General features: G+C 47.0%; 1 protein-coding gene across 2 annotated transcripts in view; it reads left to right on the top strand.

The window, feature by feature from the left end:
* The window catches only part of LOC131669272 (protein phosphatase Slingshot-like), a 105,597-nt gene that overhangs the window by 23,392 nt on the left and 67,121 nt on the right, over positions 1 to 15,084 (top strand). The window contains exons 1-2 of one of the 2 annotated variants that reach the window (XM_058944039.1): positions 11,683 to 12,070; positions 14,812 to 14,971. In XM_058944039.1, the coding sequence (XP_058800022.1) occupies positions 14,933 to 14,971 (39 nt within the window). In that variant the 5' untranslated portion in view covers positions 11,683 to 12,070; positions 14,812 to 14,932. Of the gene's footprint in view, positions 1 to 11,682; positions 12,071 to 14,811; positions 14,972 to 15,084 lie in introns of those variants that run through there. The other variant, XM_058944038.1, reaches the window with a different exon arrangement.

The following is a 15,084-nucleotide window of genomic DNA, read 5'->3' as shown; positions in this document are numbered from 1 at the left end:
TCTACGGCTTCTACGGCTGATTTGGCTCGCGTGACGCTTGTACCATTGTAAAGTGGGTCGCTACGCCGGCGAAGCCAAAACTGTTTGTAAACACACGACTGGGATTTTTTTCCACTACACATTCGCGCGAGTTCGATTGATGTTTCCGACATGCCATTGCGCTCAACTTTTATAATGCATGTGCGCGTGTCTCCTATAGCAAGGTGCCTCAGAGCCCGCGCGCGTACGCGTAGACCAGCGTGCTTTAATATTCATAACGCCTTCTCGGAAAGACGTGCAGCGCGAATGGTTATGTTTTCGGAAGAAAAAGAAAACACGCATACTTGCCACTGGAATGGAGCTAATTGTCGGTTGTTCAAATAAATCAGGTATCAACTCAGCGAAGGACTCGACAGTGGTGAAAAGGCGAATCGAGTGTGGGATTCGACATGCGTGTTAAAGCCAGCCTCTACAGCCGTGGGCGAGTTGAAAATTGGGTCGTGGACTTAAAATAAGTAAGAGTGGAATCGATCGGAGGCAAAGCACGGCGAAAGATTAGCTACTGGAATTGATGATCGGACGATGGCTGGGTGTGCATGGGAAACGCACACGGAACATTGCAAAATTGCAAAAGTAGTGGACGTCTGTCCCGTGGTGGTGGAACGTTTGACTTGATAGGTAGTTTTTGTCACTGATCGTCGTGTTGCGAATTCTCGCGCAGATCTATCTATCGTCGATCGGCGCGTAATCCCTGCGCATTATCCGTGCTGTGTGTGTAGCTAGTTCTTGGAAAAAGCGAGCTTCGCACAGATAATGACACGTGTCGCAGGTTTTTGCCCAGTCTACGCGTACTTGCATGGAAATATCCGTAGCCGCACTAGTTAGTCTCTCTCTCTCTCTCTCTCTCTCTTTCTCTTTCGAATAAAAAAGTGGCAGTATATAGAGTTAGAGGCCTGGATGAGAAGTGGAATAGCCGACCCTTCCAGTGGTTCTCAGTCGTACAGATCCTTACAGCAGCGCCAGGCGACTTTTACCTGAGCCCGAGCGCATCGATTTTATTGCCCCCTTCTTCTTCTTCTTCTTCTCTTCTTCTTCTTGCATACCGAGTGCACACTTCCTGCTTCCTCCACTCGGAGAGCGAGCAGCGCACCCAAACACAGACTTTGCGATCTTTATTGCTCGCGCGGGATTACGAGGATGGACTTCTATTATTGACCGACTCTATTATCGTAGCTTCGGTTGTCTAGAAGATCGAAAGTCGAGTCGAAGAATAACGTTCATGTGAAAAGGAAATGAACCAATATTTTTGCAGTTTGACCAATTATTCACGCGTAACTCGCGAACCCATCGACTGCCCGTAACAATAAAATTCGAAAGCTTTTTAGTGTTTGCTATGATGGCGTCCAACGCCTTCTTTAAGCAAACCGTGGTAAATATTTACCTGACGTAGATTATATGACGCGACAGGTGTACAAGAGAAAAAAAAGAAATTTTTGGCCAAGCAAGACAAGTCATTGCTCCTGATATGAGAGAACAGGCTGTCTCTCGCCGACTTTGGAAGTTTTGCTGTTGCAGCATCAGTGGACCGATTTTCGGCACGTGTTTCACCAAAGAATGTCTCGAGAGCACGTGGCAACGTCGCATCAGACTCTCCGGTTTCCGAGTGTCCTTCATGCCGTGGGCCCAACCGACCCCCCTCCCCCCCGCCCCTCCCTTTCGCGCTCTCTCTCTCTCTCTCTCTCTCTCTCTCTCTCTCTCGATTTCAACTCCTCTCGAAGAGTCTACCTCTTAGCTTTTTTCCAATCCCGCAACAGATAAAGCACGTGTTCGTTATGCTATTGTAGCTCGCGAGCGTGATTTATCTTCGTACTTTTCTTTTGCCTTCTGCCATTAGAATTTATTGCTCGAGCTGAGTCAGTGAAGGCGAAGATGTCGTTTGATTTTACCAGTGCTCGTTAATTATCGGCGATAATTCGCGGGACGTGTATCTGGATGGCCGAGCAAATCCTACTCGAATAGTCGCTACGTGCGCGCTGTGACGAATCGCTTGCTCCCCCAGCAAACCACGCTCTTCGTTCTTTCATCCAATCTCTTATCATTTTACTTTGGTCCGTCCCAACGTCGAGAGCAACGAACTCGACGATCAGCAAGCAGGAAAAAAAGTAGCGTCCTCGCGTAAACAACCGAAACGTAAGTCTGTGGAGTAATATCAGTTAAATGATCTTGTTTATCCACAGGACGAGACTTTTTCCTCGGGCGCGCGCGCGCGATTCTGGGACGTCGAATATCAACGCGAGATAAGCTAGGCTTTGCTAACGCGAACGTTCTCTGGTTAAAGCGCTTGCTTTCCTCGTTCGCTCTCTCATCGGCCTGTGTCAGCTGATGTGCCCGCAGCTGCTATTATACACCGCCGATTCACACGCGCCAAATCCCCGTGACGCGCGGTGGTTTTGTACACCCGACTGCGATGGGATTTTTCCCTTGTTCGACTAAGGATGCCGAGCGGATTATTTATTCGGCTCCGAGAGCAGCGACCCAACATATTCGTACAGGGCCCACTTGGCAGTGGCAGCTGATTGTTCGATGGCGCATTTGATGTGATCGTATCCGGAAACCTGGTGAATCGGAATAGGAAAAGGAAAATGTCGAGGTGTCGAGCGAAATTCACATCGATTACTTTGTGTCAGCCAATGAGAATATACGTTTCAACTTTGGTATGCATCTTTTAACAGATTATACGTGGCAACATTCCGCGCAAACTCGCCAAATATCGTCGCGTCGTGTCATTAATTTTTTAGCGTTTTATAGCCCCGACAGTTATCGACTTCACGAAAAAAAATAAAGAAGACGAAAATTCGACGGGTTCAACGAATCTCGCTGCGAGAAAGAACACCTTTTTCTCGTTGCGTTTTATAACGTGTCTGTCGCTCTTCTAAATTACATACACGCACTTTGAAAGAAGTTCAATGTCGGGCACTGCTGGTTGCCGCGTGACGTAACCGCAGTGCGCGTGCATAACGTACATTTCGTAAGCGCCACAATTCATTTTTTTTTACATATATGCTTCTCAACTTCGCAATTTCACGAGATAAGCAGCAATAGCAGCAGCGCAACACACGACATTCAATTTATAATGCTCGGCCGTGTTATACGCCATACGTCGTTGCGCAAAAACGAGCCGTCGTGAGCCCTTAATTACTCGCAGTCTAATAGCTTCATCGAACAATTGGATTGCTGAAAAAAAGCAAGTTTTCGCTGGCGAGGTGAAAGTGTCGCAGCATTTGAGACATCGATCAGAGCGAGAGAGGTGATATGCTTGGGACAGGTTGCCGCGGATACGCGCTAGCGCAACATACACGGACACACACTACGAGACGCGTTAATTGTTGTTGCATGCTGACGAGTGCAGTATACACGTGATCGCCGACGAGGCGGTGCCCCATCGAGAAAATTACCGACTTGCACTCTCTCTCCCGTGGCTTCTATTATTTTCGATGTGCTTGTGACCGCTTGTCCCGACCCTTTTTCATGACTAGATCGCATATAGTTAAGGCGGAATTAAGTGCTCGCTCGCTTGCTGAAATTCTTTTTGCTGGATGTTGCGCAGGTTTCTCTATTGCAACCTTTCATGTTTTTAATGCTTGTGCGTTTGGCGGTTATTACAGAATCATGTGAAAAACAGTTCAATTACGCAGTCGGTCATTCGATAAGCGTTGGAAAATCATGAGATCTTGTAACGTGTAAAAATTTGGTTGTTGAAAAGGCATGTTTTATGGAAGGCAAACGCGACCGATAACCCTCTGTGAAAGGAAGCGCAGGTCCTGCGATCGTGATGCATAAAAAATTCCTATTTAGCGAACAAAGTCTCGCGCTGGCCGGCTGAACGCGTAAAAGCCGCACGATATAACGGGCGCGATGCATATACGCGGAGTCGGCTGCTTTGACTTGGCGCACAGTCAACGTTGATCGATATGTCATTGGCCCGAGGATTCGTCGTCGTTGCAGCACACTCTTCGCTATTAGTCAACTTTGCTTTTCTTTCTTTCTCTTGGCTATTAACAGTCGCTATACGCTCGAATAAGACGCCGATTGATCAGGCAGGCCGTTTCACAAGTTCGCTTAACGGTATACCTGTATAGCCCGTGCGAATGACAATTATCGAGGTACGTCATCGAACCACCGATAATCCTTCTTCTTTCTCGTGTACGAAAGTCTACTTAAATCATGAAGAATGGCGTTTTTTCCCCGTCACCGCAAAGTTTTCGCGATGAAGATATAAAGGGCTCGACGTTCGACGTTCCGCTACGTCTAACTCACGCCAGACTCTTCTACTTTAACTTTTCTCAGTCCTTAGTCCTTTCTTTCGTCTCCTCTTCAGTTCTACTTTCAAAAACACTAGCTACTTCTATTTTCACTTCATGGTAGTGGAGCAAAAATCTTAGCACTCAATCGCGTGGCGACCAGTTAGTTTCGCTCCCATGGGCAACTTCTCGTTGCTACTTTTTTTCGCCCGTTGTGCGATTCTGTCTATCTCTCCTTGGAGGTTCCCTTCTCTCTCTCCCCGGCATCGTATACATGTTTCTCGCTCGGAGACTCTTTTGTTTCTCGCTCTCCCTTGTTGGCTTTAGCTCGAGCGGGAGAGAAAGGCAACGGCAGGTGCAGCCCCTTGGTGACTGCCTCAAGGTTCGAATGCTCGCTCTCAATGCTCTTTGCTATCTTCTTTATTGGAACTTGCAATCTTCAGCGAGATGAGCTTCGATGCCTCTGTTAGTGGTAGCCAAGCCACGTCACTGTGATTCTTATTAATTTTCGTAAAAGCAGCATTTTGACATTCATGCGTGGCAGTAGAGAAAAACCAGTGCTCCGTAACGAAATCCCTTCACACACACACACACACCCGCGTACAGAGGTAAATCGTCGGCTGCATCAGCTGCCGCTCGAAGTAACTGCAGACTGCGCTAGACTCGTCCGTGAGGCGCCTGCAGGCTATACGACGGTCGCGCACACACAGAAAAGCAGAGACGAGGAGAGGCTTTATTGACTGTGAGGCTTCTCTGCAACGCTGCTTGTTCTTCGCTGCACGCCCTTCGGCACTTACGTAATGCGCGTCGTAGGTATTATCCAAACCCGGGTGATACCCATACGGGGGACACGACTCGTTTTATTCAAAACGCCACTTCGAGACTCTACGTTTCGAAGTTTCAGAGCATAGCCGTAGCTCGCACGGGAATAAATGTTTGCTGGTGCTCTTGCCTCTCTGAGTCTCTATTGTTGCTGCTTATTCTCACGTGACCATTTTATACAAATTCAATCGAGTCCTACCTTTTTATCATCAATAAACAAACTCATTATGCTTTTTATCAGTTGTTATTTCAAATAATTGAATATACCATTGTTTACAATACTTTTTAAGCTAACTAAATGAAATTTGTAACTGAAAATACTGCTTTCACTCTCCTCGATGAAAAATGTAATCGAAGTGATGAAGTCACCACTTCAACCGTGCCCCTATGCTCAAATCAAACAAATGGACAATAACGTGGCTTCGTGAACTAGGACAGCACTATATTTATCATAAAAAATTTCTGAACCGATGAAACCGTAAAAGATCCAATATACATGAAGTATTACTTCGAAAGTGCAGTGTATAACTTGACGAAAAAAGCGCACAAGACAGAAAATACCATTCTGATTTGTATGCTCGATCCATCCTGCAATTCGAAAGTAAAACATGGAAAGTAACTTTCTTGTATCACGCGAAACAAGTAATTTTCACGCCATCCAACAAAGCACCGACAAAGTAAAAAAGAAGAAGACCGCAATTACAGTGGCAGGTTCCAAGCTCACAGCTTCTTTCTCTCTTTCTCTCTCTCTCTCTCTCGCGCTGCCTTCGCGCCTCCGCCTCTGCGCGTACCGATACTGGCCTTGGCGCAAAACAAAGACAAAGTTGCAATGTCGATCGCGCGTGTCTGCGTATTGTGAGCCGGAAGATTTGTGTATGGAAAGGTCCACGTCCTCTGATCTTTACATTGTGAGGTGTAATGAGGCGGGGGCAGCATTCAACGCGTCAGTCTCTTTCTCTTTGGTCCACGTATATCGTATCATGAATTACGATGCACGCACGATGTCTGCTGATAATGCTTCGCTGCTAGGGTGTCGCGATTTGACCGTATGATTTACGAAGGGGGATCTAGGTTACCTAGCCCGTTCGCTCTTTCTCGCGTTTATCTTCATTTGCAAGTAGATCGAAGTGCCATAAATATAAACGAAATTCTTGTGTTTGTTTGTTTCAGGTGAGTTGCAACGGTGCTGAAAGGTGTAGCGGTAAGCACCATTCGAAAGATACACTCGAGTCGCGCGCGCAAACTCGTGATCCCATCTTCAAAGCTTCGGGAATGCAAATAATAGTGCAGTTGTTGGTTCGATTGTTCCCGAGGGTCGTGTAAATCGACGACCTCATTTTGCCTCTTCTCTCCCTCGTGTGACAATGAAAATAACGCTACTTATTCCGACGCACGAATTTTACCTGGGAGTCTGAGAAATCCCAAGCAGGCTTGTGTATGTGTGTGTGTATGTAGAACGAGCATCGCGAGCCTCCTTCCGCTTTTTTTTTGTTCAAACTGCACACAGCACTGCGCTCTTACGCTAATTTTCAGCGCGCCGCGAGCAGAACACGATTCTCCCTTCGGCTCTTGTTTCTTCTTGTTTTTTTTTATAGGCTTCTTCATTCTAGATGGCAAATTATATCCTCTATGCGCTGTGAGTTCGATGGCTGTACTTTCTTATATTTAATGCAGTTTTAGCTTATGTGAGAAACTGTTTATACGTACTCTGTGTGTAATTTGTTTTTAATAAGTTTCGAAGAATGCCGAGTCCGTGTGTGTTTGAACTGTGAGGCATAATTAAGAGCGAGCAAAGAGTTTAAATTTATCTTGCGGGTTTGATTTGCAGTTACTTGTGTAACTGATGATGATGATTCGCGTTACGGGAATACAGGCGAAGGCTTTGTGCTGCACAGCCTGTGTGAGTTAAACCATTTTCAAGTTCTATTCCCGAACTGCCCGCGAGAAAGAAACTTCGAATGTCTGTTTACTTGTTGTTATGCCGACCTAACTTGCTTGACGAACGACATTTTCAATGATCCGTTTAACTTGAATTGATGAAAATAATTAATCACCGAATGATTTATGTCGATAGAATCTGTTCAAAATGAATTCAAAATTGAACGCTCACAAGACTAAAACGACTGAAAGGAAAGAAGTCTCTCAGGCCTTTTTTCCCCCTTATCGAGGAAGAATGATATTTCACCTTTATTTCCTGCGAAATGCGCAGCATCGGCCTCAAACAAAGAAATGGCCTCGACAGAGAGAAAGAGAGTGAGAGAGAGAGAGAGAGAGAGATGAGTCTTTCTCACGAAAAAGGGGAAAAGATTTTGGCAGACGTCAGGACTCTTTATTTCACTTGGATACGAAGTCAGCCCTGGCTTGCCGAATATTTCGCCAGCGTGATTTTGGCTGCGGTCTGCGAACGTTTATTTGGATAATGGGGATATCAGCCGACGACGAAATCTCGTCAAAGTTTGCTCTTGCTATTCGCAACGATACGTGCACGCGTGGACATCGATAAAGCCGTAGAGCTGGTCAGATGCAGACGCATACTTAGCTCGCTTTAGCGAGCTTTACTGGCACGCTCCGGGGAGAAAGTGATCGCGACGTACAGTGGCAAAACAACTAGCTTAGAATTTCCGTTTGGCTGGGAGATTTGCAAGTCCTTGACTGGAGATACAGCCCTGGCATGCTTACACAGTAGAGATAGTCACGGAAGCGCAAAAGTGTCGCATTTCTCGCGGCGCGCTGCACAATTGTATTCTAATTCCGTCGTCGTCTAAAAGCTGCGCCTTGGGTGCACAGCGCGCGATGCAATTTATGCCCATCTGGCACACTTGAAAACCTGCAATCGACCGTCGACAGAACGAGTAAAAAGAAGGATGGAGGCTACGGTGTGGTGGCACGATAAAAGTACTCGCGACAAGTATAATACGATGTAAATGCTTGTAACTGTTACTTAACGCTTATAGCAGAGCCGCTAATTATATGCGAGAGCGCGTGCACGGCGTGATCGCGAGCCCAACAGGCCTGTGCTTCTCGCCGCTCGCCAATTGATTTCTCAAGGAAAATCTTGATTTTCTATAATGCTCGACGGCCGACAAACGGCCCTGTGCGCATGCCTGACTTTTATCGGCTTGGCGTAGTAACCTGTTTTCCAGCGATGACTGCCCCTCGCGCTACTACGCCTTTACTTTATTTTCAACATTAATTACGCTGCTCTCGAGCAGTGCACCAGTTGTTGCGCTTAACGAATTACCTTTTGTTGTCGCGACCACAACGCGCTACGTTACGGATTGTGTCAGCAGTCGCATATGCATATCCACGTTGTGGACGAACGGCAAAGATATTATTCCAACGGGCAATTGCGTGGAGCAGGCAACAAACGTCTATTAAATCGCAACCCACGCGTGCATTGCAAAATTAATAGGCATACTTAATTATAACAATTCAATAAGCGCATAATTTTTTTCTCTTCCAATAAAACATTCTCTTCTCGCGGCACATTGTCATCTCTCTGGCTAGCCTTCGAAGAGAGCTGCATTGTAGGATATTCCGCGACACGTGGGAATCGCAGCGGCGGCCCTTCTCTCGTAATTCGACAATTGGCTTGCAAGTTCTCACGCTGGCTATCCACCATTGCCTGGTTTCTTCGATGAGCCGGCAGCAGCTGGGAATGCCGCTCTCGTTTCGACACTTCTCTACTTGCTTCTATGTGCGATATCTGGATTTCCGCGCTCGCTCGCGCTTGTGCAATAAGTCCTCGCACGTGTGTACGCCAACTACTCGTAGATGCCGATTCTATAGCTTATTCAAACGAATGATCGTTATGCCTCGTTTCATATATATATATATTACACTGCTGTCGAGCGCGAGCGAGCTTTTCTTCAAATTTCAATCGCTGCCGCGGAGATTTCCAACGCTGGCTATATTCATTAACTCTCTTTATATCCGCGAGTGCAGAGTTGAATCATGGGACACGAAAACTTTCTCCCGCCAGCGGATAGCAGCCAATGTCTTAATTGAATTGAGCCTCGTCAATTACACGATAGATATTTGAGCCGCGCATCGACGGAAAATTGGTCGATTGATCGGCCATTTTTTTCGCTGGAAGAGGACAAACGAACTCCGCGCGGAGATTCGAGTGCGGAAGCGTGGCGCGACGGTGCCGATGCCGTTAGGGCGCGCACGTAACGGGCTGCCATCGACGAGCGACAAGAAAATGACGAGGAGTCGTTAGCGCGCGACTCGATCGGACAATTGGCGCGAGTTGTATTACTGGCGTCGGGCCTGGGTGGTCGGCCGCGACTGTTCCTGCCACTCTCGATCCTGCAAAATGTGACCTCGCGGTAAGGCGATACTCCACAGTCCCTCGATCGTTCGGACCTAATCGCCACCTGTAAGCCAGCCTAAAATCTGGCCCGTCGACTCGACGCTTCGCTTTCTCGCAGTAGCCCCGGAAAAGCCAGCTCACGTTGCGTAAGCGCCGACGGGGACCAAGATAGAGAGAAAGAGAGTCGCAATTGTGCAGTTGTCTGTGGAACGCGGATGCGCCGCGTACGGCCAGAAAGACGAGTTATACGTACATATATATATTTTTAGCCCTGCCCCTTTCGTCGTCTTCGTCGTTCTGCGAATGTGACTTTTATGTCGAGCCGCGCGCTCGATCGCCGCCTCTTGCTCATTAAATTCGCGCCACAGAGCTTCAATTGCACTCTTGCTTATAAATAATTTCCGAGCGTCGCCCGGAGAAAAGCTGTTCGCTCGGCAATGCCGCCTTTTCGCGGAAACGATAAGACGCTCAGCGTGTAGTCGAAGAGAGCGCAGGGCGCGATCTTTGCTTGCAGTACACGACGCCCAGAGAAAAGACGATACGTGACAGTGCATGTGCATGTAGACGCTCACAAGTGATATGCATTCGCGAATCGATCCTCGTTCACGGCAAACGCCGTTGTTATTTGCTGCGCGCGCCTCGGCCAGTCGTGACGTCAGCGCAAGCACGACGCCGCTTCCGCTGGGCGCGATTGCTGTCATCTCCGCAAAGGACAGCTTTTGCATTGCTTCGGCCATCGGGCTCTGGCGACGTTTCATCTTCCGACTTTTTTCGCCGAGCTATTTAGCCGGTTGCTCCAGTCGCGAATACAATTTCGGAGCAGTACAAGAAAGAACCATTCTCTTCAAAATTAACCGATGATCCGATGAAATAAGCTGCGACCTCTGACTCGACCCTTTGAAAAACGAGTATAAATAAATATTGGCAGCGTTTTCGCAATGGCTTCCAAGAACTACGAGACCGCGCGATCGCGAGCAACACGATTTTCTACTTTATTCCAAGTAGCTTTTAAGTAGCTGCATTACCAACGGAATGCGATTTATCGTCGATCCTACCTTTTATTTTTTGTAAAGAAAGGCGTTTATCCATTCGGCAGCGGGTAAGGTACTATCGGAGCGTCGATGTATTGCTATTCGTATGATTGGACGAATTTTCGGATTTCTTCGACGTTGCCTCTTTCAAATTCAACTTTCTAGGGGAAAATTCCAATGAAATAATAATGATGTATTCTCTCCGAAGACAGAAGAGGCGACGCCTCGCACAGCAAACTTTCCACGTTTGACGCACGAACTTTATCGTCTAGCCGTCCCGAGTAGCCAAGGATAAATGCATATCGCGACTATCCCCCCGGTTGGCCTAATCAATATGCGAGACTGCTGGCGCTGCCGTTGTGGAATGGAAAGTGAAATGCAGAAACTCAAACAAAATGTAGAAAGTGTTAATAAACTAGGCGCGTTGTCACGATCGCACACTCGACAACAATAATACGCTTTATCGCGCGAATGATATATACGCGTTGCATCGCGCACAAAGAAAGTTTTTCAGTGCGCTCGGCCAAGGCGCTAGCGTTAGCGGACTTTGCGCTTTATTGTCGGGTTTGCGATCTTCATTGAAAGTTGAGTTCAGCTGAGCATTGCTGCAAGTTCATTGAGCGTTTGAGCGAAAGACATTTTTAAGGATCAATCAGTGAAACCCTAACAGAGTCAGATTGTGATATTTACACGGCGTTTTTTTCAACTTTTACAAGCTTTTTGTGACGGTCTACCACCCGAATAATCTAGGTGAACGATGTTTTAAAGGTATGCACTGTTTTGGACATACTTGGGTTCTATCGTCAGTGATAGAGTACATACGCACAACAATTTGTACTTCTCAAGATTCCGGGTTACAATCGTTACAATTTAGGTTGGAATCGTCAATTGCTTTTGTTTCCATTTCGTCAGTGTTAAATTTTGCAAATAAGCGTGAATGAACGAATGCCAGCATGTTATGGAAATTCCCTATGAAAATAACTCTGAACAATTAGGCGAAAGGCACAACCTTCAGCCGAAGTTGCCAACTCGGAGCCAAAAAGCTCGAGTCTTCTCGAGGAAACGATCGCACCTCAGTCTCTTGATTTCCCTGAATCGGTCTGTAGCGAAGCATTTTTGGCTCAGAGTCGCACTGCAACGAGCTAATAATACCCCGGGCGAGTCTCTCTCTCTCTCTCTCACTCGCCCACGCGGTACAAACTTGCCAGACGTCGTCGTCGCGACGTAGTTTTAGTATCTCCGCGGACGCTGGACCCAAGAGTTCGGTCTTTTCCTGTCCCTCGTCTTCCCTTTTCTTTCAGTGTTTGTCCTGTCGAACCTTTTCCCCTGCACCCATTATCAGCAATGAGTCTGTAGATTTCTTCGAAAAAATGTCTCCTGAGCACATTCGAAAGCATTTTTGCTGACTGTCCATTGAAAAACAGACAAACAAGCGCGTGTAAATAAATCTCGGCTGTTCTGTTTGTCGGGCAGCTCTTGTCAATTATCAGAAAAGTGTGCGTGAGATCAGCCTTCGCAACGGATAACGACAAGAGCAAAAGCCTCGGAGCCGTTGGAGATACGGCGCCTAGGGTACCAACGCCGCCACCACTACCATCGCCACCGATTCCCCGCTCGATTAGGTACGTAGCAGCGCGCGCCCATGTGCGCGCGTGGAGGATAGCCTTTAAATTCCACGGCGAGCAGCTGAAACTTGATCTTGGACAGGAAGCGAGAGCGTGGCGGCAAAGACAGCTGTTTCGGCGCTGTTTACCTGTCGAATCTGCGACGGTTGCACTCAGAGCGCGGGAAACGTTCGCGTCTTTTCACCCCGCGAATAGCTTCTTTACTGATACTTCTCAATTTTATCAATCGTGAAATGGTCTGTGCTCGAAAGTTGTAACACCAGATTACGTCCCAACGACTGGTGGGGAGAGTGTGCCAGCGTTTCACATTAGCTCGCTCGAAACAATGCGTAGCTCGATCGTAAAATTGTCCGCGTAGAGCAGTCGATACTTCATGCATCAGTCGGAGACGCGAGACGACTCGACGAACGTTCGATGACCCTTACGCAACTGATTGTAATATTGTTCGATTCTGCAAATAGTTGGATAGGTTTCTCTATGTTGACGCACCTCGCGTTTGCTACCTTTGTTCGTGGAGCTATGTACCGACGCCTCCGAGAAGCGCCATTCAAAGCCCCAATCGCACGCGTTGTCACAAGTCGACTAAACAAAATCAATGGGCCGTCGGACGACGCTCGTCCGTTGCGCAACCATTAGATAATTTCGTGCGGCGCGCTTCGTCAAAGTCGAGAAGCGTTTGCTCGGAGTGAAATCGGTCTGTCAACGCGGCTGCGCTGAAACGCGCGAAGATGTCTACGTAACCAGTTTATAAGTCCTCTTTCAACGGCCGCAGACCAGCGTACGTGCGCGAGTTTGCGCGTACAGTGTTATTGCGTTGCTTCTAGCTTCTGCCTATCTTTTATCAGAGGAAATTCAATTATGCGGCGCGGTCGGCCGCAAGTGCAGCAAGCTCGCTGATGACGACCCTATTATTGCGATTGTTGATGAAAGTGGGCTCGAGTTAACGCGTCGTAAGCGCTTGAGAATTTAGTAGTCGAGGTCAATGTCAATAATTTTTTCTCAAGTTTCAGAACATTATTGTAACATTAGCTGCTATCCGGTAGAGGGAAGACTGTGTTTTTAACAGTACTGCTTGAAAAAATATTCTGGATAGAATATAGACTTAATCGATTGCTAGAAGATTTAAAGTTGAATTTGATTAATTTTATGCCACTTACTTCGGCCTCTTGTAGATCGTACTCGTTACATTTGGCGTATTCTTACAATTCGAATCGACCAAACGTAAAGCGTACAACAATACGATAAGCACAACTCATAAATGTATCCTTTAAAACAGGTGATCGGAGACAGACCAGCAAACCCCTTCAAAATCAGTTGCAATCGGTCGTTATACGTATGTCCGCTGCACTTGATAAAACGTACATAGGCAGGGATAATTCGCTGTGACCGGTCTTCATAACAGTACTATTGATAATGAGAATGTAACGAGGCGTCGCTCGTCGTCGTTTCTCTATTCATAGTCCACCCATGAAGCGTAGTAAGCCAACATGACGATGCGCTTTTCGGATTTCCGGTCTGTGCGTCGCGCAACGCGCGCGCCTAATTATTTATTTACTCCTTTGAACTAGAGTCCAGCAACGACGACGACGCGCCGTTTATAAAACATCGGCGATAAAGAAAGAAAAAATAAGCGTGACCGGTTTTTTTTTCTTCTCTATCATCGTATTGGAATGCGCGACGAGCGAGGCGGCGCTGCTGCTGCTGTCACCGCCGCCGCTCTACTCAACGTATATTAAAGTGTGATGTGTGTGTGCGTATGTGTGTGTGTGTGTCGCGCAGTTGTTATAATAGCGTCTAATGGAAATTCCACGAGACGAGCTTGGAATTCGAAAATATCGATTATTCCTTCGAAGCGGACCTTCGCTTTTCTTTGTCGGTTCTTCGGCAACCTTTGCGGAAGTGATCGCGTGCTTTAACCACATGTACAGTTGCATTGCACTTGAACCCTATCAAAACGTGCGAGGATGTGTACGCGCGCGTTCATCGACTGATATTCCAGCCGCTGCCAAACTTCTTCCTCAAACGCTCGATGAAAGATTCATGTGCTGTAGCGGTCGCGAGTTAACTCGCGAGGCTCGTTCACCGAGTAATTTGGCAGAGTTTGTCGCGAATGCGTGATGTATTGCCACACTTCCGTAATTTCTGGAAATAATACCGACGAAATTTTTCGAAGCATTAACTTCGTCCTGGAAGTCAAAGCAATCAGAGCGTATGGTTGAGCGGCAGCTACTATGAGCAATTATTCTGGAAAAGGTGTGCAAGTGAAGATTGACGATTTTTACTGTTCTGCGCATTCTCAAGCTGGTTTTCGCTTACTGAAGCAGGAGCGCGCAAAAGATACCGATATTACCTAATTTGTTTACCTCGCAGTTGATTGCCCTAGCGGTACATTTCATCCAACTCGCGCGACGATGAATCATCTCTATTTGCTATTTTTGTTTTTTATTGTTCGTCAGTATTGCAGATATGATGCGAATTTCTCGAGTATGCGACAATTGATTAAGCAAAGTTCGACGTCAAATTGCGGGCGGAGAGTCTTCGTAGCTCCAAAGGGAATGCCGGCTGAGCTCGGTTGCCTTTTGATAAAACCGCTGATTGGCGCCAATGAAAGCTTATCGAAAGGAATCAAAGAAATCGAAAGTGGCGGCATGACGAAACGATTCGTTTGAAAATTCACTCGAAAGAATGGCACGGTCGGTAAGAAAAAAGAGTTGTAATTACTGATTGTTTTGTTGCAGCCTAAGCGAATGTTACTTCGCGGGGAAAGGCGCGGCATTGGTGCTGCCACCGAACGAGCGTGCTCGACCATCAAGGCGCGTCTCGGCAGCCGGCTGCGACATCCAACAACATCTACAGTCCATGTTCTACCTGCTTCGACCCGAAGAGACCCTCAAAATGGTTAGTATGCGATTATACACTTTTTCCGAAGTATCGCTCGGTGAAATATTGATGAAGCAGCAGCAGTCAATTGATCGCCTCATTCGATCATCAGTATGCCTTTCGTTCTACTT

This window comes from Phymastichus coffea, unplaced genomic scaffold, assembly GCF_024137745.1.
Source record: "Phymastichus coffea isolate CEN01 unplaced genomic scaffold, Cenicafe_Pcof_1.1 PCOF00091, whole genome shotgun sequence".
Taxonomy (NCBI): domain Eukaryota; kingdom Metazoa; phylum Arthropoda; class Insecta; order Hymenoptera; family Eulophidae; genus Phymastichus; species Phymastichus coffea.
Note: the sequence above shows the minus strand (reverse complement) of the source record. Positions and strands in the feature narration are given on the sequence as shown.